Source organism: Oncorhynchus nerka, linkage group LG28 (assembly GCF_034236695.1).
Source record: "Oncorhynchus nerka isolate Pitt River linkage group LG28, Oner_Uvic_2.0, whole genome shotgun sequence".
Lineage (NCBI taxonomy): Eukaryota > Metazoa > Chordata > Actinopteri > Salmoniformes > Salmonidae > Oncorhynchus > Oncorhynchus nerka.
The window spans coordinates 4,422,915-4,448,693 of NC_088423.1; the positions used below are offsets into that span (position 1 = coordinate 4,422,915).

General features: G+C 49.4%; 1 protein-coding gene across 1 annotated transcript in view; it reads right to left on the bottom strand.

Moving 5' to 3' along the window:
• LOC115119233 (endothelial PAS domain-containing protein 1-like) overlaps window positions 1-25,779 on the bottom strand; it is a 97,658-nt gene that overhangs the window by 9,455 nt on the left and 62,424 nt on the right. Inside the window, 9 exon segments of the mRNA XM_065012605.1 lie at window positions 392-559; window positions 696-786; window positions 5,170-5,266; window positions 5,562-6,040; window positions 6,189-6,302; window positions 8,748-8,959; window positions 9,656-9,864; window positions 10,898-11,045; window positions 19,079-19,185. Of these exon segments, the coding sequence (XP_064868677.1) occupies window positions 392-559; window positions 696-786; window positions 5,170-5,266; window positions 5,562-6,040; window positions 6,189-6,302; window positions 8,748-8,959; window positions 9,656-9,864; window positions 10,898-11,045; window positions 19,079-19,185 (1,625 nt within the window).

Genomic DNA, 25,779 nt, shown 5'->3' on the forward strand with positions numbered 1-25,779 from the left:
GTACTTTTGTAACTTTGCACAAAAAGTCAACCCCTACACACTCAACAAAACATGGAGTCAGTACGTAAGTAGGGAGGAAATGGCTTTGGGCCAATCGCCAATCAACCATCATCTGAGGAGGACAGTTCATTGACTGGCACCAAGTCATGGAAAAGGTCTGTGATTACAAAACAAAGGATATCATTTGTCCAAATCAATTGCGTGCCTGTCTAAAAATAGATTTCAACATGTTTTATCATTTCCAAAATCGGCAAGTTATCATGAATGCATTTTCCTTGACTGGTCACAGCCTGTCCAACTGGTTGTTATTGGTTTAATCAGTCAATCTTTTTGTAACGACATATGACACATGGGAGTAACATAACAACTGAAATGAACAAGCTAAACCTACCCTCTGTTTTGGAGGAGGGCAGCATACGGTATTCTTTGTAGTTGCAACACTGTTTGGGGAAGGATTTTCTGGATGTACCATTTAAACATCCTGGATACCGGGACTTCCTGTGCCGCTGAAGGGGAATGAGACACTTGTCAACACCCCCAGGTATGCACATACCTTTAACTGTAAAAGAAAGAGGAAGAGAGAGATTAAAATTAGTTCAATATCGCTCTATTTTCTCTTCTGTTCTTGCACTTTTAGCGATATTTGGTATTTTTGTTTGTGCACTGCATGTCCCATGTGGGCCACCATACAGTACCTTCCAGTGAGCTGGTGCTGAGAGATCTGTCCATGATGGCATAGCTTTCATTCCTCGTCATCTTTGAAGGAGTACTGAGGGTGGTGTCACCCTGACAAACACAAATACAGACACAGACACACATCACAATCAACAACCAAGTCTGGTCCATTGAGGAGTGACGGACTCCATCCTAGCTGGAGGTGTGCTCTCATCATATCTACGAAGATAGACAGGGCTCTAACTCCCCTAGCTCCACAATGAGATAAGGTGCAGGCCAGGATAGTGGAGTTTGCCACTAGCACAGTCAGTGTAGTCAGCTCAGCTATTCCCTTTGAGACCGTATCTGTGCCTCGACCTAGGTTGGGCAAAACTAAACATGGCGGTGTTTGCCTTAGCAATCTCACTGGAATAAAGACCTCCTCCATTCCTGCCATTATTGAAAGAGATTGTGATACCTCACATCTCAAAATAGGGCTACTCAATGTGTTAGTTCCCTCACTTCCAAGGCAGTTATAGTCAATGAACTGATCACTGATCATAATCTTGATGTGATTGGCCTGACTGAAACATAGCTTAAGCCTGATTAATTTACTGTGTTAAATGAGGCCTCACCTCCTGGTTACACTAGTAACCATATCCCCCGCACATCCCGCAAAGGCAGAGGTGTTGCTAACATTTATTATAGCAAATTTAAATTGACAAACACCCCCCGATGTTTTCGTCTTTTGAGCTTCTAGTCATGAAATCTATGCAGCCTATTCAATCACTTTCTATAGCTACTGTTTACAGGCCTCCTCGGCCATATAAAGCGTTTCTCACTGAGTTCCCTGAATTCCTATCGGACCTTGTAGTCATGGCAGATAATATTCACATTTTTGGTGACTTTAATTTTCACATGGAAAAGTCCACAGACCCACTCCAAAAGGCTTTCGGAACCATCATCGACTCGGTTTTGTTCAACATGTCTCCAGACCTACTCACTGCCACAGTCATACCCTGGACCTAGTTTTGTCCTGTGGAATAAATGTTGTGGATCTCAATGTTTTCCTCATAATCCTGGACTGTTGGATCACCATTTTATTACATTTGCAATCGCAACAAATAATCTGCTCAGACTCCAACCAAGGATCATCAAAAGTTATGCTATACATTTTCGGACAACACAAAGATTCCTAGATGCCCTTCCAGAATCCCTCCGCCTACCCAAGGACGCCAGAGTACAAAAATCAGTTAACCACCTAACTGAGAAACTCAATTTATCCTTGCGCAATAGCCTAGATGCAGTCGCACCCCTAAAAACAAAAAGCATTTGTCATAAGAAACTAGCTCCCTGGTACACAGAAAATACCCAAGCTCTGAAGCAAGCTTCTGGAAGTCTTCCGACTAGTTTGGAAAGACATTACCGTGCAGTATCGAAGAGCCCTCACTGCTGCTCGATCATCCTATTTTTCCAACTTAATTGAGGAAAATCCGAAAAATCCGAAATGTATTTTTGATACTGTCGCAAAGCTAACTAAAAAGCAACATTCCCCAAGAGAGGATGGCTATCACTTCAGCAGTGATAAATAATAAACTTCTTTGAGGAAAAGATCATGATCATTAGAAAGCAAATTATGGAATCCTCTTTAAATGTGCCTATTCCTCCAAAGCTCAGTTGTCCTGAGTCTGCACAACTCTGCCAGGACCTAGGATCAAGGGATACACTCTAGTGTTTTAGTACTATATCTCTTCACACAGTGATGAAAATAATCATGGCCTTCTTAACCTTCAAGCTGCATATTGGACCCTATTCCAACTAAACTACTGAAAGAGCTGCTTCCTGTGCTTCACCCTCCTATGTTGAACATAATAAACAGCTCTCTATCCACCGGATGTATACCAAACTCACTAAAAGTGGCAGTAATGAAGCCTCTCTTGAAAAAGCCAAATCTTGACCCAGAAAATATAAAAAACTATTGGCCTATAATCAAATCTCCCATTCCGCTCAAAAATTTTAGAAAAAGCAACTCACTGCCTTCCTGAAGACAAACAATGTATACGAAACGCTTCAGTCTGGTTATAGACCCCATCATAGCACTGAGACTGCACTTGTGAAGGTGGTAAATTACCTTTGAATTGTTTCAGACATCTGTCCTAGTGCTCCTAGACCTTAGTGCTGCTTTTGATACAATTGATCACCACATTCTTTTGGAGAGGTTGGAAACCCAAATTGGTCTACACGGACAAGTTCTGGCCTGGTTATTAAGATCTAATCTGTCGGAAAGATATCAGTTTGTCTCTGTGGATGGTTTGTCCTCGGACAAATCAACTGTAAATTTCGGTGTTCCTCAAGGTTCCGTTTTAGGACCACTATTGTTTTCACTATATATTTTACCTCTTGGTGATGTAATCCGGAAACATAATGTTAACTTTCACTGCTATGCAGATGACACACAGCTGTACATTTCAACCCCCAAATTTCCCTCCCTGGAAGCCTGTGTTTCAGACATAAGGAAGTGGATAGCTGCAAATGTTCCACTTTTAAACTCAGACAAAACAGAGATGCTTGTTCTAGGTCCCAAGAAACAGAGAGATTTTCTGTTGAATCTGACAATTAATCTTGATGGTTGTACAGTCGTCTCAAATAAAACTGAAGGACCTCAGCGTTACTCTGGACCCCGATCTCTCTTTTGACGAACATATCAAGACTGTTTCAAGGACAGCTTTTTCGCACCTACGTAACATTGCAAAAATCAGAAACTTTCTGACCAAAAATGATGCAGAAAAATCAGTCTATGCTTTTGTCGCTTCTACATTGGACTACTGCAATGCTCTACTTTCCGGCAACCTGGATAAAGCACCAAATAAACTTCAGTTAGTGATAAACACGGCTGCTAGAATCTTGACTAGAACCCCAAAATTTGATCATATTACTCCAATGCTAGCCTCTCTACACTGGCTTCCTGTTAAGGCAAGGGCTGATTTCAAGGTTTTACTGCTAACCTACAAAGCATTACATGGCTCTGCTCCTACCCATCTTTCCGATTTGGTCCTGCCGTACATACCTACACGTACGCTACGGTCACAAGACGCAGGCCTCCTTACTGTCCCTAGAATGTCTAAGCAAACAGCCGGAGGCTATACTCCTATAGCTCCATTTTTATGGAATGGTCTGCCTACCCATGTGAGAGACGCAGACTCGGTCTCAACCTTTAAGTCTTTACTGAAGACTCATCTCTTCAGTGGGTCCCATAATTGAGTGTAGTTTGGCCTAGGAGTGTGAAGGTGAAAGGAAAGGCACTGGAGCAACGACCCGCCCTTGCTGTCTCTGCCTGGCCGGTTCCCTTCTCTCCTCTGGGAGTCTCTGCCTCTAACCCTTTACAGGGGCTGAGTCACTGGCTTACTGGTGCTCTTCCATGTGTGTGTCACTTGAGTAGGTTGAGTTACTGACGTGATCTTCCTGTCTGGGTTGGTGCCCCCCTTTGGGGTGTGCCGTGGCGGAGATCTTTGTGGGCTATACTCGGCCTCGTCTCAGGATGGTAAGTTGGTGGTCGGAGATATCCCTCTAGTGGTGTGGGGGCTGTGCATGGGAAAAGTGGGTGGGGATATATCCTTCCTGTTTGGCCCTGTCTGGGGGTATTGTCGGACAGGGCCACAGTGTCTCCCAACCCCTCCTGTCTCAGCCTCCAGTATTTATGCTGCAGTAGTTTATGTGTCGGGGAGCTAGCGTCAGTCTGTTATATCTGGAGTATTTCTCCTGTCTTATCTGGTGTCCTGTGTGAATTTAAGTATGCTCTCTCTAATTCTCTCTTTATTTATTTATTTCTCTCTTTCTTTCTCTCTCTCGGAGGTCATGAGCACTAGGACCATGCCTCAGGACTACCTGGATGTATGACTCCTTGCTGTCCCCAGTCCACCTGGCCGTGCTGCGGCTCCAGTTTCAACTGTTCTGCCCTTGGCTATGAAACCCTGACCTGTTCACCGGACGTGCTACCTGTCCAAGACCTGCTGTTTTCAACTCTCTAGAGACAGCAGGAGCAGTAGAGATACTCTGAATGATCGGCTATGAAAAGCCAACTGACAGTTGCACCCTCGACAACCACTGTGATTATTATGAACACATTATGAACACTTTAACATCTTGGCCATGTTCTGTTATATAATCTCCACCCGGCACAGCCAGAAGAGGACTGGCCACCACTCATAGCCTGGTTCCTACCTAGGTTTCTTCCTAGGTTCTGTCCTTTCTAGGGAGTTTCTTCTTGCCACCGTGCTTCTAAACACCTGCATTGCTTGCTGTTTGGGGTTTTTGGCTGGGTTTCTGTACAGCACTTTGTGACATCAGCTGATGTAAGAAGGGCTTTATAATAAATTTGAATTGATTTGATCTTAGACAAAACCAGTCTGCAGTTTCGGCATCTAATATAACTCTAGTGGAATATTTAACAGTGACCTCAACCTGGATACACACATCATAAACAACGGTCATAAAGCAGTGAGAGGGTAAACGTACCACTGCCATTTGTGTGAAGGAGCGCTTGACGTTGTTGGCTATGGAGATTCTGGTGGGACTTATGTCTCTGTAGGCCTGGACAAAGTTCTCCATTGACCTGCAAAAGAGGATTACTTACCATCGCTGTACACTACTCTAGCTCTAACAAACATCAGTACAAGAACACAACTGAATAAAAACCGGTAGGACAGACACACAGAATCAGTAGGATAGACACACAGAATCAGTAGGACAGACACACAGAATCAGTAGGACAGACACACAGAATCAGTAGGACAGACACATTGAATCAGTAGGACAGACACATTGAATCAGTAGGACAGACACACTGAATCAGTAGGACAGACACACTGAATCAGTAGGACAGACACACTGAAGGCCCTCTATAGTACCTCTGCTTGTGCATCATGTTGACTGGCATGTTCTGACATGAGTGGCTTCTGCCCATGGAGTTCACCTGTAGTAGAGAGTTTAACGGAGGATCTGGGGGCCACTGCAGGTTCTGATGTCCACCCATGGAGGACAGAGGTGTGCTGGCTGGGGCGTGGTAGGGGGGGATCTGTGTGGGGCCTGTGTATGGCAGAGTAGGCCTGGAGTCCATGGGCCTCATTTGGCTGTGGTTGGGGCCTCTCTTGTCTCCTGGGGCACACTTGGCGGGCTGGTAGTGGTCAGACTGTGGGGATCTCAGGTTTTGGAAGAGGCTGGCGATGTTGCTGAAGCTATTCTGTGTGGTGAGGTGGCCCAGTGGGCCGGTGGCCCCCTCTGGGCCTCCAGGCACCTCCTCAGGAATGATGGGATGGAGCTGGAAGTCCTCTCCGTCCATGGGGATGTAGGGTGCCAGGGTCTCCAGGTCCAGATCACTCAGGGCCGACTGAGAGGGTCACATCACATTACATCACACAACCCCAAGAAAGCAACCATGACCAATTGTGTTAAATACATGTCAATCTAGTATAATGTCAACCTTCCTCATCCACACTGATTCAGTAATGGGTCTGTGAAGTGCCAGTAAGACTGACCTGGGTGCTCCCAGGGCTCTTGGGCCCCTCTGTGTCGAGAGCAAAGAGCTTCTCAGTCAGCTCTACCTTCAAGTCACTCTCTCTCTCATTGTAGTAATCCCCTGGGCTGCTGGGCTGTACCCACAGAGAGGAGAGTGAGAGAGAGAGAGACAGAGATTGAGAGAGAGGACAGGACAAAAGCTCCCTTGAGGCCTAAGTAACTAAGTGACCAGTGCTTATTCCAACCATCCTCCCTGTATTCTCACAACACTCTGCCCCATGTTGCAAGCACCTGGGATCCATGCCCACTCCATAACACACACACCAGTGGAGGCTGCCGAGGGGAGGACGGCTAATAATAATGGCTGGAACGGAGTGAATGGAATGGTATCAAACCATGTGTTTGATGTACTTGATGCCATCCACTCATTCCGCTCCAGCCATTACCACAAGACTGTCCTCCCCAATTAAGGTGCCACCAACCTCCTGTGACACACACACACACACACACACACACACACACACACACACACACACACACACACACACACACACACACACACACACACACACACACACACACACACACACACAAACAAGTTTTGGGACACTGTAAAGTCCATGGAGAACAAGAGCACCTCCTCCCAGCTGCCCACTGTACTGAGTCTAGGTAACACGGTCACCACCGATAAATCCATGATAATCAAAAATTTCAATAAGCATTTCTCTACGGCTGGCCATGCTTTCCTCCTGGCTACCCCAACCCCGGCCAACAGCTCTGCACCCCCCGCAGCTACTTGCCTGAGCCTCCCCAGCTTCTCCTTCACCCAAATCCAGATCGCAGATGTTCTGAAAGAGCTGCAAAACCTGGACTCATACAGATCAGCTGGGCTAGACAATCTGGACCCTCTCTTTCTAAAATTATCCGCTGCCATTGTTGCAACCCCTATTACCAATCTGTTCAACCTCTCTCTCGTATCGTCCGAGATCCGCAAAGTTCAAGGGGGCCGAATACTTTCTCAAGGCACTGTAAATATGCATATTATCGAACAAAACATACATGTATTGTGTAACATGATGTCATATGAGTGTCATCTGATGAAGATCATCAAAGGTTAGTGATTAATTCTATCTATATTTCTGCTTTTTGTGACTCCTCTCTTTCGCTGGAAAATGGCTATGTGTATTTTTGTGACTTTACTATGACCTAACATAATCATATGTGGTGCTTTCACTGTAAATTATTTTTGAAATCGGGCACCATGGGTAGATTAACAAGATGTTTATCTTTCATAGGCTGTATTGGACTTGTCAATGTGTGAAAGTAACATGTTTATAAAAAATATTTTTGAATTTCGCGCGCTTCCTTTTTCAGCGGAATGTTGAGGTGGGGTTCCACTAGCGGAACGGCCCATCCTAGACAGCTTATACCACCCACCACTGCGACCTGTATGCTCTAGTCGGCTGGCCCTTGCTACATATTCGTCGCCATACCCACTGGCTCCAGGTCATCTATAAGGCTATGCTAGGTAAAGCTCCGCCTTATCTCAGCTCATTGGTCACGATAACAACACCCACCCGTAGCATGCGCTCCAGCAAGTATATCTCACTGGTCATCCCCAAAGCCAAGACGTCCTTTGGCCACCTTTCCTTCCAGTTCTCTGCTGCCAGTGACTAGAACGAATTGCAAAAATCGCTGAAGCTGGAGACTTACATTTCCCTCACTAACTTTAACCATCGGCTATATGAGCAGCTAACCGATCGCTGCAGCTGTACATAGTCCATCTGTAAATAGCCCACCCATTCTACCTTCCTCATCCCCATATTGTTTTTTATTTACTTTGCTGCTGTTTTGCACAACAGTATCACTACTTACACACCATCATCTGCTCATCTATCACTCCAGTGTTAATCTGCTAAATTGTAATTACTTTGCTACTATGGCCTATATTGCCTTACCACCTCACGGCATTTGCACACACTGTATATAGACTTTTTTTTCTATTGTGTTATTGACTGTACGCTTGTTTATTCCATGTGTAAGTCTGTGTTGTTGTTTCTGTCGTACTGCTTTGCTTTATCTTTATCTAAATAATAAAAACACACACACAAACACACACGTGCACACAAACAAGTATACACATCGTGACACATGCACACACGCACAAACAAATGCACACATCGTGACACACATGCAGGATCACACACACACGTAGGCTACGCAGGCACACACACACACACACACACTACATAAAAGTGGAAGAAAAGCTAGTAAAACAGGCTTGTTGTAGAAGATGTGGTGAACAAGACAATAGATGATAGGAGAGTTCTAGAAGAGTTCAAGGAGAGTTCAAGGAGAGTTCAAGGAGGGTTCAAGGAGGGTTCAAGGAGGGTTCAAGGAGAGTTCTAGGATAGTTCAAGGAGAGTTCAAGGAGAGTTCAAGGAGAGGTCAAGGAGGGTTCTAGGATAGTTCAAGGAGATTTCTAGAACCTAGAAGAGTTCAAGGAAAGTTCTTGAAGAGTTCTAGAAGAGTTCTAGGAGAGTTCTAGGAGGACACCAGGGGCAGTAGTGGCTACATACCGTGGAATAACTGCTCAGGCTAGGGGGGGCAGTGCTGGGGGTGGCGCTGCCCGGTGTAGGCTTCTGGGGTACTGAGAAAGTGGCAGCCATTTGTTTGGACATGTCTCCTGATGGGCAGGGTTTGTGGGGATCACTACCCCAGCCCTGAGGGGTGGGCATGGGAGACATCTTGGGGTATAAAGGAGGATGAGGTTCCTCAAATGGTGGCCTTCCTGTAGACAACCATATAAATAGTAAACGGTTAGCATTCCTGTTTTCAAAGAAGTTATAGTATTATCTTAGACTACAGATGGTGTCATCTCATCCACATGCCAGCTCTCTCTCTGTCAAACTGTCTGGTTTCACAGCACCTCAGTACGGGACTTGATTGGAAGTCTATGGCAGTAGATGACGAAACAACCACTGGTTTTAATTGGGTAATCTCAGTCCATCACCATCTAGCATAACCCTGAGAACCTACTCTATATTGTGGACTTCAAATCGCGAGCAGCGCAAGTGATTTAAACAAGGAAGTGAGTTCAGAAAATCTAAAAGTACGCATCTTAGAAATAGTTTTCACATATAAACTTTATATGCCCAAACTCAGATTCAATTGGGCTTCCCAAAACCAATATGGTCAATGTCCTAGATTTTTTTTTTATTGCCAATTGTCGCCATTTTTCTAAGTCCCATCTAATACAGCTGTAGTAGGCTTGCTCCCTCTCCCACCTCAATTTCAACCACATCAAGTCCCAGTTTGTTGCACAGTTATCAGGCTCTATGCACCATCAATTGGAGCCTTGGGGCAACGTTAGAGATGGTGCAGGTTTAAGTGCATGGCTTTGGTGAGATGGATAGTATGGGATGATACAGGGTATAGTTAAGGAGAGATCGAAAGTAGAATGGGAGATATTGGGGGGGATTCTGACCAAAGTCGAGGGTGATGATGGCGTCTCCAGGTGTGGGGGCCAGTTGAGCAAGGTCCTCTGGGTCCTCTTTCAGTTTGGTGAACAGGATCTCCATGGGCTCTGTGGCCACCGCAGCACCACTCTGGCTGAAGAAGCTGTTCATGTTGTGTGGCTTGAACAGGGACTCAGTCTGGTCCATGGAGAAGATCATGGACTTGTTCTCCACGTCACTGAAAACCCACAGAGAGACAGAGGGATACCTCAGGGATGTGTTATGTTACCTACTACGACCCCTTCCATCTCAGCCTCCAGTATTTATGCTGCAGTAGTTTATGTGTCGAGGGGCTAGGGTCAGTCTTATATCTGGAGTATTTCTCATGTCTTATCCGGTGTCTTGTGTGAATTTAAGTATGCTCTCTCAAATTCTTTCTCTATTTCTCTTGGAGGACCTGAGCCCTAGGACCATGCCTCAGGACTACCTGGCTTGATGACTCCTTGCTGTCCCCAGTCCACCTAGCCGTGTTGCTGCTCCAGTTTCAACTGTTCTGCCTGCGGCTATGGAACCCTGACCTGTTCACCGGACGTGCTACCTGTCCCAGACCTGCTGTTTTCAACTCTCTAGAGACAGCAGGAGCGGTAGAGATACTCTCAATTATCGGCTATGAAAAGCCAACTGACATTTACTCCTGAAGTGCTGACCTGTTGCACCCTCGACAACCACTGTGATTATATTATTTGACCCTGCTGGTCATCTATGAACATTTTAACATATTTTGCCATGCTCTGTTATAATCTCCACCCAGCACAGCCAGAAGAGGACTGGCCACCACTCATAGCCTGGTTCCTCTCTAGGTTTCTTCCTAGGTTTTGGCCTTTCTAGGGAGTTTTTCCTAGCAACTGTGCTTCTAAACACCTGCATTGCTTGCTGTTTGGGGTTTTAGGCTGGGTTTCTATACAGCACTTTGAGATATCAGCTGATGTAAGAAGGGCTTTATAAATGAATGTAATTTGATTTACTAACAGATTAAGCGACTGTACTACTGCAATACATTTGAAATATCAGCCTTCAAAAAATAACCTCCCCCCCAATGTTGGGCACTATGGGCCAGTTTCCTGGACACAGGTTAAACCTTGTCCTGACAATCCTGGAGTAGGGTTAATCAGGGTATGTCCCCCTCTGCCTCCCCACCCAAACCTCACCATCTTAACCTCTGACCCCCATCCCTTGACCCCTGACCCTTGACCTGAGACCGGTGACCCTACCTGAGGACATAGTTGACACAGACAATGCACTGCGGCTGGGAATTCCGGCTGTTGTAGATGACTGTGCCCTGGGTCTCCACCCACACGTAGCCTCCATGTTTGGCCAGCATACGATACTGTCCACTCAATGCCTGGCCTTTACTGCACACTGTACAAAGATGGAGAGAGAGATTTTTAAAAATACTTTAATTTAAACTTTATTTAACTAAGCAAGACAGTTCAGAACAAATTCTTATTTCCAATGACAGCCTACCGGGGAACAGTGGGTTAACTGCCTTGTTCAGGAGAAAAACGACAGATTTAACCAAAATAGATAGATAGATAGATAGATAGATAGATAGATAGATAGATAGATAGATAGATAGATAGATAGATAGATAGAGAGAGAGAGAGAAAGTATAATTCAACCAGGATGGAGGTGAACAGAAGAGGAACTCAGAGAGCAAGCAGCAGAGTGAAGAGCAGAGAGGTTCAGGTCAGGGTAAGACTAAGATAGAGGGTGAAGAGCAGAGAGGTTCAGGTCAGGGTAAGACTAAAATAGAGGGTGAAGAGGAGAGAGGTTCAGGTCAGGGTAAGACTAAGATAGAGGGTGAAGAGGAGAGAGGTTCAGGTCAGGATAAGACTAAGATAGAGGGTGAAGAGCAGAGAGGTTCAGGACAGGGTAAGACTAAGATAGAGGGTGAAGAGGAGAGAGGTTCAGGTCAGGGTAAGACTAAGATAGAGGGTGAAGAGCAGAGAGGTTCAGGTCAGGGTAAGAATAAGATAGAGGGTGAAGAGCAGAGAGGTTCAGGTCAGGGTAAGACTAAGATAGAGGGTGAAGAGGAGAGAGGATCAGGTCAGGGTAAGACTAAGATAGAGGGTGAAGAGGAGAGAGGTTCAGGTCAGGGTAAGACTAAGATAGAGGGTGAAGAGCAGAGAGGTTCAGGTCAGGGTAAGACTAAGATAGAGGGTGAAGAGCAGAGAGGTTCAGGTCAGGGTAAGACTAAGATAGAGGGTGAAGAGCAGAGAGGTTCAGGTCAGGGTAAGACTAAGATAGAGGGTGAAGAGGAGAGAGGTTCAGGTCAGGGTAAGACTAAGATAGAGGGTGAAGAGCAGAGAGGTTCAGGTCAGGGTAAGACTAAGATAGAGGGTGAAGAGCAGAGGTTCAGGTCAGGGTAAGACTAAGATAGAGGGTGAAGAGGAGAGAGGTTCAGGTCAGGGTAAGACTAAGATAGAGGGTGAAGAGCAGGGCAGGTGGGTAAGACTAAGATAGAGGGTGAAGAGCAGAGAGGTTCAGGTCAGGGTAAGACTAAGATAGAGGGTGAAGAGGAGAGAGGTTCAGGTCAGGGTAAGACTAAGATAGAGGGTGAAGAGGAGAAAGTTTTAGGGGTGAGGAGAGAATGAGAGATAGAGAAGTACTGTATCAGGGTAGAGAATAAGAGGAGTTGGCTCAAGTCCAGGGCTGGCTTGTAAAAGGAGCAGGCCAGGGATAGTAGGGGTCCCAGGGCTGGCTTATTAAGGAGCAGGCCCAAGGTCATAGGGGTCATCCCAGGGCTGGCTTATTGAGGAGCAGGCCCAAGGTCATAGGGATCATGCCAGGGCTGGTTTGTGAGAGGAACAGGCCCGGGGTCGTAGGGTTCATCCCAGGGCTGGCTTGTGAAAGGAGCAGGCCTGGGGTAGTAGGGTCATCCCAGGGCTGGCTTGTGAAAGGAGCAGGCCTGGGGTAGTAGGGTCATCCCAGGGCTGGCTTGTGAAAGGAGCAGGCCTCGGGTAGTAGGGTCATCCCAGGGCTGGCTTGTGAAAGGAGCAGGCCTGGGGTAGTAGGGTCATCCCAAGGCTGGCCTGTGAAAGGAGCAGGCCTGGGGTAGAAGGGTCATCCCAAGGCTGGCTTGTGAAAGGAGCAGGCCTGGGGTAGTAGGGTCATCCCAGGGCTGACTTGTGAAAGGAGCAGGCCTGGGGTAGTAGGGTCATCCCAGGGCTGGCTTGTGAAAGGAGCAGGCCTGGGGTAGTAGGGTCATCCCAGGGCTGGCTTGTGAAAGGAGCAGGCCTGGGGTAGTAGGGTCATCCCAGGGCTGGCTTGTGAAAGGAGCAGGCCTGGGGTAGTAGGGTCATCCCAAGGCTGGCTTGTGAAAGGAGCAGGCCTGGGGTAGTAGGGTCATCCCAAGGCTGGCTTGTGAAAGGAGCAGGTCTGGGTCTTAGGGCTGGATAAGAGTGAGTAAACACAGAGCAGGGCTGCTCCAGGCCAGTCACGTTGCCGTAGAGACTTCAGCTGGCCACATAGAGATCCCACCTGCTCAGTGCATTCAGTCTGCCTGGGCTAACCACACCACTGATTGATTGATGTCATTTGCATAGACTGCGACAAGGAGCCTGGAGCTCAGCTGATGGTTGAGAGGAAAGGAGTACTAGACTCACAAAGGAGTCGAGCTGCTAGTACACACACACACACACACACACACACACACACACACACACACACACACACACACACACACACACACACACACACACACACACACAATCTAGACCCACACTTCCCCTATTACAGAGAGAGGCTTTAATGATGTGTAAAATGTCACTGTGGGACAGAAGCCATCTCACCGGAGTACCTCATTACAGGGGCAATGTGGGACACCTGGTCCCCTGTCACTACAGATGCCCTGCACTCGTCTTATCTCCCCAGTCACAGGTCAGCCGTAATGGGATTGAAGACATCTTAATACCGGCCCAGGTCCACAGAGCCATGATAATGAAATAAGTCCTGTTTTGAATTATATTCAGAACTCACATCTGAAATGTCATTTGGCTGACAGAGTGGCCTGGTGGGGTTTAGATGTGATGTGCGGGTATTGTGTGTGAGAGGGGTTGCGGGCTGATGTGAGGGTACTGTGTGTGAGGGGGGATGGGGGCTGATGTGATGTGAGGGTATTGTGTGTGAGGGGGTCTGGGGCTGATGTGAGGGTATTGTGTGTGAGGGGAGCTGGGGTATGATGTGATGTGAGGGTATTGTGTGTGAGGGGGTCTGGGGGATAGTGTGAAGGTATTGTGTGTGAGGGGGACTGGGGACTGATGTGATGTTAGGGTATGGTGTCTGGGGGTTGTTATTGTGTGTGAAGGGGGATGGGGGTGATGTGATGGTATGATGTTTGAGGGGGCTGGGGACTGATGGGATGTGAGGGTATTGTGTGTGAGGGAGTTTGGGGCTGATGTGATGTGATGTGAGGGTATGATGTGTGAGGGGGCTGGGGACTGATGGGATGTGAGGGTATTGTGTGTGAGGGGAGTTGGGGGCTGATGTGATGTGAGGGTATGATGTGTGAGGGGGGCTGGGGACTGATGGGATGTGTGAGGGGGGCTGGGGACTGATGGGATGTGAGGGTATTGTGTGTGAGGGGAGTTGGGGGCTGATGTGATGTGAGGGTATGATGTGTGAGGGGAGCTGAACATTGCCTGTGGTGTTCTTTGTGTTACAGAAGCTGGTGGATGTCAACATGGATTGTTTCATCTCTGGGCTGGTAAAAGCAATAACCATACATGAAACAGAGAAGGAGAACGGTGCCAGAGGTAGCGAGAGGTGGACAGAAGGAAATCAAGGTAACAGGATGGAAACTACAAACATAAACTGCAGGTGTTTGACTAGGGCCTGCTACAGTAGCACAAACATAAACAACAGGTGTTTGACTAGGGCCTTCTACAGTAGCACAGACATAAACAACAGGTGTTTGACTAGGGCCTGCTACAGTAGCACAGACATAAACAAAAGGTGTTTGACTAGGCCCTGCTACAGTAGCACAAACATAAACAACAGGTGTTTGAATAGGCCCTGCTACAGTAGCACGAACATAAACTACAGGTGATTGAATGGGGCCTGCTACGGTAGCACAACATAAACTACAGGTGTTTGAATAGGGCCTGCTACTGTAGCAGTAACCATGCAGTAGCAGTAACCAAACATAAACTACAGGTGTTTGAATAGGGCCTGCTACAGTAGCATAAACATAAACTACAGGTGTTTGAATAGGGCCTGCTACGGTAGCACAACATAAACTACAGGTGTTTTAATAGGGCGTGCTACAGTAGCACAAACATGAACTACAGGTGTTTTAATAGGGCCTGCTACGGTGGTACAAACATAAACTACAGGTGTTTGAATAGGGCCTGCTACTGTAGCAGTAACCATGCAGTAGCAGTAACCAAACATAAACTACAGGTGTTTGAATAGGGCCTGCTGCAGTAGCACAAACATAAACTACAGGTGCATGAATAGGGCCTGCTACAGTAGCATTAACATAAACTCCAGGTGTTTTAATAGGGCCTGCTACAGTAGCACAAACATAAACTCCAGGTGTTTGAATAGGGCCTGCTGCAGTAGCATAAACATAAACTACAGGTGTTTGAATAGGGCCTGCTACAGTAGCATAAACATAAACTACAGGTGATTGAATGGGGCCTGCTACGGTAGCACAACATAAACTACAGGTGTTTGAATAGGGCCTGCTACAGTAGCACAAACATGACCTACAGGTGTTTGAATAGGGCCTGCTACAGTAGCACAAACATAAACTCCAGGTGTTTGAATAGGGCCTGCTGCAGTAGCACAAACATAAACTCCAGGTGTTTGAATAGGGCCTGCTGCAGTAGCATAAACTACAGGTGTTTGAATAGGGCCTGCTACAGTAGCATAAACATAAACTACAGGTGATTGAATGGGGCCTGCTACAGTAGCACAAACATGACCTACAGGTGTTTGAATAGGGCCTGCTACAGTAGCATAAACATAAACTACAGGTGTTTGAATAGGGCCTGCTACGGTGGCACAAACATAAACTACAGATGTTTGACTAGGGCCTGCTACAGTAGCACAAACATGAACTACAGGTGTTTGAATAGGGCCTGCTACAGTAGCACAAACATAAACAACAGGTGTTTGACTAGGGCCTTCTACAGTAGCACAGACATAAACAACAGGTGTTTGACTAGGGCCTGCTACAGTAGCACAGACATAAACAAAAGGTGTTTGACTAGGCCCTGCTACAGTAGCACAAACATAAACAACAGGTGTTTGAATAGGCCCTGCTACAGTAGCACGAACATAAACTACAGGTGATTGAATGGGGCCTGCTACGGTAGCACAACATAAACTACAGGTGTTTGAATAGGGCCTGCTACTGTAGCAGTAACCATGCAGTAGCAGTAACCAAACATAAACTACAGGTCTTTGAATAGGGCCTGCTACAGTAGCATAAACATAAACTACAGGTGTTTGAATAGGGCCTGCTACGGTAGCACAACATAAACTACAGGTGTTTTAATAGGGCGTGCTACAGTAGCACAAACATGAACTACAGGTGTTTTAATAGGGCCTGCTACGGTGGCACAAACATAAACTACAGGTGTTTGAATAGGGCCTGCTACTGTAGCAGTAACCATGCAGTAGCAGTAACCAAACATAAACTACAGGTGTTTGAATAGGGCCTGCTGCAGTAGCACGAACATAAACTACAGGTGCATGAATAGGGCCTGCTACAGTAGCATTAACATAAACTCCAGGTGTTTTAATAGGGCCTGCTACAGTAGCACAAACATAAACTCCAGGTGTTTGAATAGGGCCTGCTGCAGTAGCATAAACATAAACTACAGGTGTTTGAATAGGGCCTGCTACAGTAGCATAAACATAAACTACAGGTGATTGAATGGGGCCTGCTACGGTAGCACAACATAAACTACAGGTGTTTGAATAGGGCCTGCTACAGTAGCACAAACATGACCTACAGGTGTTTGAATAGGGCCTGCTACAGTAGCACAAACATAAACTCCAGGTGTTTGAATAGGGCCTGCTGCAGTAGCACAAACATAAACTCCAGGTGTTTGAATAGGGCCTGCTGCAGTAGCATAAACTACAGGTGTTTGAATAGGGCCTGCTACAGTAGCATAAACATAAACTACAGGTGATTGAATGGGGCCTGCTACGGTAGCACAACATAAACTACAGGTGTTTGAATAGGGCCTGCTACAGTAGCACAAACATGACCTACAGGTGTTTGAATAGGGCCTGCTACAGTAGCATAAACATAAACTACAGGTGTTTGAATAGGGCCTGCTACGGTGGCACAAACATAAACTACAGATGTTTGACTAGGGCCTGCTACAGTAGCACAAACATGAACTACAGGTCTTTGAATAGGGCCTGCTACAGTAGCACAAACATAAACAACAGGTGTTTGAATAGGGCCTGCTACAGTAGCACAAACATGAACTACAGGTGTTTGACTAGGGCCTGTTACAGTAGCACAAACATAAACTACAGGTGTATGAATAGGGCCTGCTACAGTAGCACAAACATGAACTGCAGCTGTTTGACTAGGGCCTGCTACGGTAGCACAAACCTAAACTACAGGTGTTTGAATAGGGCCTGCTACAGTAGCACGAACATAAACTACAGGTGATTGAATGGGGCCTGCTACGGTAGCAGTAACCATGCAGTAGCAGTAACCAAACATAAACTACAGGTGTTTGAATAGGGACAGCTGCAGTAGCACAAACATAAACTACATGTGCATGAATAGGGCCTGCTGCAGTAGCACAAGCATAAACTCCAGGTGTATGAATAGGGCCTGCTACAGTAGCACAACCATAAACTACAGGTGTATGAATAGGGCCTGCTACAGTAGCATAAACATAAACTACAGGTGATTGAATGGGGCCTGCTACGGTAGCACAACATAAACTACAGGTGTTTGAATAGGGCCTGCTACTGTAGCAGTAACCATGCAGTAGCAGTAACCAAACATAAACTACAGGTGTTTGAATAGGGCCTGCTGCAGTAGCACAAACATAAACTACAGGTGTATGAATAGGGCCTGCTACAGTAGCACAAACAAACTACAGGTGTATGAATAGGGCCTGCTACAGTAGCACAAACATAAACTACATGTGCATGAATAGGGCCTGCTGCAGTAGCACAAGCATAAACTACAGGTGTATGAATAGGGCCTGCTGCAGTAGCACAAGCATAAACTACAGGTGTATGAATAGGGCCTGCTACAGTAGCACAAACAAACTACAGGTGTATGAATAGGGCCTGCTACAGTAGCATAAACATAAACTACAGGTGATTGAATGGGGCCTGCTACAGTAGCACAAACAAACTACAGGTGTATGAATAGGGCCTGCTACAGTAGCATAAACATAAACTACAGGTGATTGAATGGGGCCTGCTACGGTAGCACAACATAAACTACAGGTGTATGAATAGGGCCTGCTACAGTAGCACAAACATGAACTACAGGTGTTTGAATAGGGCCTGCTACAGTAGCATAAACATAAACTACAGGTGTTTTAATAGGGCATGCTACAATGGCACAAACATAAACTACAGATGTTTGACTTGGGCCTGCTACTGTAGCAGTAACCTTGCAGTAGCAGTAACCAAACATAAACTACAGGTGTTTGAATAGGGCCTGCTGCAGTAGCATAAACATAAACTACAGGTGTTTGAATAGGGCCTGCTACAGTAGCATAAACATAAACTACAGGTGTATGAATAGGGCCTGCTACAGTAGCACAAACAAAACTACAGGTGTATGAATAGGGCCTGCTACAGTAGCACAAACAAACTACAGGTGTATGAATAGGGCCTGCTACAGTAGCATAAACAAACTACAGGTGTTTGACTAGAGCCTGCTACAGTAGCACAAACATACTCTACAGGACGGTTACTGTAAAGCGTTGTCTTTTCTCTCACACACCAGCACGGTTACTGCACACCATCACGGTTACTGTAAAGCGTTGTCTTTATCTCTCACACACCAGCACGGTTACTGTAAAGCGTTGTCTTTATCTCTCACACACCAGCACGGTTACTGTAAAGCGGTGTCTTGTTCTCTCACACACCAGCTACTGTAAAGCACCGGTTACTGTAAAGCGGTGTCTTGTTCTCTCACACACCATCACGGTTACTGTAAAGCGTTGTCTTGTTCTCTCACACACCAGCACGGTTACTGTAAAGTGTTGTCTTGTTCTCTCACACACCAGCACGGTTACTGTAAAGCAGAAGATGAGATAAGGTCCTCAACAGATGGTTGAGACATTCCCAATGACTTCACAATCATTCTATCTGTTGATAGGCCTTAAGGCAAGAGGAAGAAGTCCCTTTGTCTGCACCGGGGTTGCAGTGTAGTCAGTCTTAGTGTAGACACTCACGGTTCTGGTGGCTCTTGGTGACACTGTCAGAATCGAGGGCGTGGTACAACTCATAGACAGAGCAGCCCAGCAGGTCTTCAGGACTGTAGCCCATCAGCTCAGTGACTCTGCAATACACAAAAATACAGCCAACCGTTAACTCAGCCAACACCACTTTTCTCTGACTGACACACACACACACACACACACACACACACACACACACACACACACACACACACACACACACACACACACACACACACACACCTCTACCACAGCCTCTCTCCTCTACCACAGCCTCTCTCCCCTACCACAGCCTCTCTCCCCTATCACAGCCTCTCTCCCCTACCACAGCCTCTCTCCCCTACCACAGCCACTCTCCTCTACCACAGCCACTCTCCTCTACCACAGCCTCTCTCCTCTACCACAGCCTCTCTTCTCCCTCCTCTACCAGTCTCTCTCCTCTCTCTCTCCTCTGTCACAGTCTCTCCTCTACCACAGTCTCTCCTTTGTCACAGTCTCTCCTCTACCACAGTCTCTCCTCTGTCACAGTCTCTCCTCTACCACAGTCTCTCCTCTGTCACAGTCTCTCCTCTGTCACAGTCTCTCCTCTGTCACAGCCTCTCCTCTGTCACAGCCTCTCCTCTGTCACAGCCTCTCCTCTACCACAGTCCCTCCTCTGTCACAGCCTCTCCTCTGTCACAGCCTCTCCTCTACCACAGTCCCTCCTCTGTCACAGCCTCTCCTCTGTCACAGCCTCTCCTCTGTCACAGCCTCTCCTCTGTCACAGCCTCTCCTCTGCCACAGCCTCTCCTCTGTCACAGCCTCTCCTCTGTCACAGTCTCTCCTCTCTCTCCTCTACCACAGCCTCTCATCTACCTCCTCTGCCACAGTCTCTCCTCTACCACAGCCTTTCCCCTCTACCCCAGTCTCTCCACTACCACAGATTATCCTCTCCCTCCTCTACCATACTCTCTCTCCTCTCTCTCTCTCCTCTACCTCCTCTACCAGTCTCCCCTCTACCAGAGCCTCTCCTCTACCACAGCCTCTCTCCTCTACCAGAGCCTCTCCTCTACCAGAGCCTCTCCTCTACCAGAGCCTCTCCTCTACCACAGTCTCCCCTCTACCAGAGCCTCTCCTCTACCACAGTCTCCCCTCTACCAGAGCCTCTCCTCTACCAGAGCCTCTCCTCTACCACAGCCTCTCTCCTCTACCAGTCTCCCCTCTACCAGAGCCTCTCCTCTACCAGAGCCTCTCCTCTACCACAGTCTCTCTCCTCTACCAGTCTCTCCTCTACCAGAGCCTCTCCTCTACCACAGTCTCTCTCCTCTACCAGTCTCTCCTCTACCAGAGCCTCTCCTCTACCAGAGCCTCTCCTCTACCACAGCCTCTCTCCTCTACCAGAGCCTCTCCTCTACCAGAGCCTCTCCTCTACCAGAGCCTCTCCTCTACCAGAGCCTCTCTCCTCTACCAGAGCCTCTCCTCTACCAGAGCCTCTCCTCTACCATAGCCTCTCTCCTCTACCAGTCTCCCCTCTACCAGAGCCTCTCCTCTACCAGAGCCTCTCCTCTACCACAGCCTCTCTCCTCTACCAGTCTCCCCTCTACCAGAGCCTCTCCTCTACCAGCCTCTCCTCTACCAGAGCCTCTCTCCTCTACCAGAGCCTCTCCTCTACCAGCCTCTCCTCTACCAGAGCCTCTCCTCTACCAGAGCCTCTCCTCTACCAGCCTCTCCTCTACCAGAGTCTCTCCTCTACCAGAGCCTTTCTCCTCTACCAGAGTCTCTCCTCTACCACAGCCTCTCTCCTCTACCAGTCTCTCCTCTACCAGTCTCTCCTCTACCAGAGCCTCTCCTCTACCACAGCCTCTCTCCTCTACCAGTCTCTCCTCTACCACAGCCTCTCTCGTCTACCACAGCCTCTCTCCTCTACCAGAGCCTCTCCTCTACCAGAGTCTCTCCTCTACCACAGCCTCTCTCCTCTACCACAGCCTCTCCCCTCTACCAGAGCCTCTCCTCTACCAGAGCCTCTCCTCTACCAGAGCCTCTCCTCTACCAGAGCCTCTCCTCTACCACAGCCTCTCCTCTACCACAGCCTCTCTCCTCTACCAGTCTCCCCTCTACCAGAGCCTCTCCTCTACCAGAGCCTCTCCTCTACCACAGTCTCTCTCCTCTACCAGTCTCTCCTCTACCAGAGCCTCTCCTCTACCACAGTCTCTCTCCTCTACCAGTCTCTCCTCTACCAGAGCCTCTCCTCTACCAGAGCCTCTCCTCTACCACAGCCTCTCTCCTCTACCAGAGCCTCTCCTCTACCAGAGCCTCTCCTCTACCACAGCCTCTCCTCTACCACAGCCTCTCTCCTCTACCAGAGCCTCTCCTCTACCACAGCCTCTCTCCTCTACCAGTCTCCCCTCTACCAGAGCCTCTCCTCTACCAGAGCCTCTCCTCTACCAGAACCTCTCCTCTACCACAGCCTCTCTCCTCTACCAGTCTCCCCTCTACCAGAGCCTCTCCTCTACCAGCCTCTCCTCTACCAGAGCCTCTCTCCTCTACCAGAGCATCTCCTCTACCAGAGCCTCTCCTCTACCAGAGCCTCTCCTCTACCAGAGTCTCTCCTCTACCAGAGCCTCTCTCCTCTACCAGAGTCTCTCCTCTACCACAGCCTCTCTCCTCTACCAGTCTCTCCTCTACCAGTCTCTCCTCTACCAGAGCCTCTCCTCTACCACAGCCTCTCTCCTCTACCAGTCTCTCCTCTACCACAGCCTCTCTCCTCTACCACAGCCTCTCTCCTCTACCAGAGCCTCTCCTCTACCAGAGCCTCTCCTCTACCAGAGTCTCTCCTCTACCACAGCCTCTCTCCTCTACCACAGCCTCTCTCCTCTACCAGTCTCCCCTCTACCAGAGCCTCTCCTCTACCAGAGCCTCTCCTCTACCCCAGTCTCCCCTCTACCAGAGCCTCTCTCCTCTACCACAGCCTCTCTCCTCTACCACAGCCTCTCTCCTCTACCACAGCCTCTCTCCTCTACCAGAGCCTCTCCTCTACCAGAGTCTCTCCTCTACCACAGCCTCTCCCCTCTACCAGAGCCTCTCCTCTACCAGTCTCTCCTCTACCAGTCTCTCCTCTACCAGAGCCTCTCCTCTACCAGAGCCTCTCCTCTACCCCAGTCTCTCCTCTACCACAGTCTCCCCTCTACCAGAGCCTCTCCTCTACTTCCTCTACCAGTCTCTCCTCTACCAGAGCCTCCCCTCTACCAGAGCCTCTCCTCTACCACAGCCTCTCTCCTCTACCAGAGCCTCTCCTCTACCAGAGCCTCTCCTCTACTTCCTCTACCAGTCTCTCCTCTACCAGAGCCTCCCCTCTACCACAGTCTCTCCTCTACCACAGCCTCTCTCCTCTACCACAGCCTCTCCTCTACCAGAGCCTCTCCTCTACCCCAGTCTCTCCTCTACCACAGCCTCTCTCCTCTACCTCCTCTACCAGAGCCTCTCCTCTACCAGAGCCTCTCCTCTACCAGAGCCTCTCCTCTACCACAGCCTCTCTCCTCTACCAGTCTCTCCTCTACCAGTCTCTCCTCTACCAGAGCCTCTCCTCTACCACAGCCTCTCTCCTCTACCAGTCTCTCCTCTACCACAGCCTCTCTCCTCTACCACAGCCTCTCTCCTCTACCAGAGCCTCTCTCCTCTACCAGAGCCTCTCCTCTACCACAGAGCCTCTCCTCTACCACAGCCTCTCTCCTCTACCACAGCCTCTCCCCTCTACCAGAGCCTCTCCTCTACCAGAGCCTCTCCTCTACCCCAGTCTCCCCTCTACCAGAGCCTCTCTCCTCTACCACAGCCTCTCTCCTCTACCACAGCCTCTCTCCTCTACCAGAGCCTCTCCTCTACCAGAGTCTCTCCTCTACCACAGCCTCTCCCCTCTACCAGAGCCTCTCCTCTACCAGTCTCTCCTCTACCAGTCTCTCCTCTACCAGAGCCTCTCCTCTACCAGAGCCTCTCCTCTACCCCAGTCTCTCCTCTACCACAGTCTCCCCTCTACCAGAGCCTCTCCTCTACTTCCTCTACCAGTCTCTCCTCTACCAGAGCCTCCCCTCTACCAGAGCCTCTCCTCTACCACAGCCTCTCTCCTCTACCAGAGCCTCTCCTCTACCAGAGCCTCTCCTCTACTTCCTCTACCAGTCTCTCCTCTACCAGAGCCTCCCCTCTACCACAGTCTCTCCTCTACCACAGCCTCTCTCCTCTACCACAGCTTCTCCTCTACCAGAGCCTCTCCTCTACCCCAGTCTCTCCTCTTCCACAGCCTCTCTCCTCTACCTCCTCTACCAGAGCCTCTCCTCTACCAGAGCCTCTCCTCTACCCCAGCCTCTCCTCTACCAGAGCCTCTCCTCTACCAGAGCCTCTCCTCTTCCACAGCCTCTCCTCTACCACAGCCTCTCCTCTACCCCAGCCTCTCCTCTACCCCAGCCTCTCCTCTACCAGAGCCTCTCCTCTACCAGAGCCTCTCCTCTACCCCAGCCTCTCCTCTACCCCAGCCTCTCCTCTACCCCAGCCTCTCCTCTACCCCAGCCTCTCCTCTACCACAGCCTCTCCTCTACCAGAGCCTCTCCTCTACCAGAGCCTCTCCTCTACCAGAGCCTCTCCTCTACCCCAGCCTCTCCTCTACCAGAGCCTCTCCTCTACCAGAGCCTCTCCTCTACCCCAGCCTCTCCTCTACCAGAGCCTCCCCTCTACCACAGTCTCTCCTCTACCACAGCCTCTCTCCTCTACCACAGCCTCTCCTCTACCAGAGCCTCTCCTCTACCCCAGACTCTCCTCTACCACAGCCTCTCTCCTCTACCTCCTCTACCAGAGCCTCTCCTCTACCAGAGCCTCTCCTCTACCAGAGCCTCTCCTCTACCCCAGCCTCTCCTCTACCCCAGCCTCTCCTCTACCCCAGCCTCTCCTCTACCCCAGCCTCTCCTCTACCAGAGCCTCTCCTCTAACCCAGCCTCTCCTCTACCACAGCCTCTCCTCTACCCCAGCCTCTCCTCTACCCCAGCCTCTCCTCTACCAGAGCCTCTCCTCTACCAGAGCCTCTCCTCTACCAGAGCCTCTCCTCTACCCCAGCCTCTCCTCTACCAGAGCCTCTCCTCTACCCCAGCCTCTCCTCTACCAGAGCCTCCCCTCTACCACAGCCTCTCCTCTACCACAGTCTCTCCTCTACCACAGCCTCTCTCCTCTACCACAGCCTCTCCTCTACCAGAGCCTCTCCTCTACCCCAGACTCTCCTCTACCACAGCCTCTCTCCTCTACCTCCTCTACCAGAGCCTCTCCTCTACCAGAGCCTCTCCTCTACCAGAGCCTCTCCTCTACCCCAGCCTCTCCTCTACCCCAGCCTCTCCTCTACCCCAGCCTCTCCTCTACCCCAGCCTCTCCTCTACCAGAGCCTCTCCTCTACCACAGCCTCTCCTCTACCCCAGCCTCTCCTCTACCCCAGCCTCTCCTCTACCAGAGCCTCTCCTCTACCAGAGCCTCTCCTCTACCAGAGCCTCTCCTCTACCCCAGCCTCTCCTCTACCAGAGCCTCTCCTCTACCCCAGCCTCTCCTCTACCAGAGCCTCCCCTCTACCACAGTCTCTCCTCTACCACAGCCTCTCTCCTCTACCACAGCCTCTCTCCTCTACCAGAGCCTCTCCTCTACCACAGCCTCTCCTCTACCACAGCCTCTCTCCTCTACCTCCTCTACCAGAGCCTCTCCTCTACCAGAGCCTCTCCTCTACCAGAGCCTCTCCTCTACCAGAGCCTCTCCTCTACCCCAGCCTCTCCTCTACCAGAGCCTCTCCTCTACCAGAGCCTCTCCTCTACCTCCTCTACCAGAGCCTCTCCTCTACTAGAGCCTCTCCTCTACCAGAGCCTCTCCTCTACCACAGCCTCTCCTCTACCACAGCCTCTCCTCTACCAGAGCCTCTCCTCTACCAGAGCCTCTCCTCTACCAGAGCCTCTCCTCTACCCCAGCCTCTCCTCTACCCCAGCCTCTCCTCTACCCCAGCCTCTCCTCTACCAGAGCCTCTCCTCTACCAGAGCCTCTCCTCTACCAGAGCCTCTCCTCTACCCCAGCCTCTCCTCTACCCCAGCCTCTCCTCTACCCCAGCCTCTCCTCTACCAGAGCCTCTCCTCTACCAGAGCCTCTCCTCTACCCCAGTCTCCCCTCTACCAGAGCCTCTCCTCTACACCAGTCTCTCCTCTACCACAGTCTCTCCTCTACCTCCTCTACCACAGCCTTTCTCCTCTACCACAGCCTTTCCCCTCTACCCCAGTCTCTCCTCTACCAGAGCCTCTCCTCTACCCCAGTCTCTCCTCTACCCCCAGCCTCTCCTCTACCCCAGCCTCTCCTCTACCCCAGTCTCTCCTCTACCTCCTCTACCAGAGCCTCTCCTCTACCCCAGCCTCTCCTCTACCCCAGTCTCTCCTCTACCAGAGCCTCTCCTCTACCTCCTCTACCCCAGTCTCTCCTCTACCTCCTCTACCAGAGCCTCTCCTCTACCCCAGTCTCCCCTCTACCAGAGCCTCTCCTCTACCCCAGTCTCTCCTCTACCCCAGCCTCTCCTCTACCCCAGTCTCCCCTCTACCAGTCTCTCCTCTACCAGTCTCTCCTCTACCAGTCTCTCCTCTACCCCAGCCTCTCCTCTACCCCAGCCTCTCCTCTACCCCAGCCTCTCCTCTACCCCAGTCTCTCCTCTACCAGAG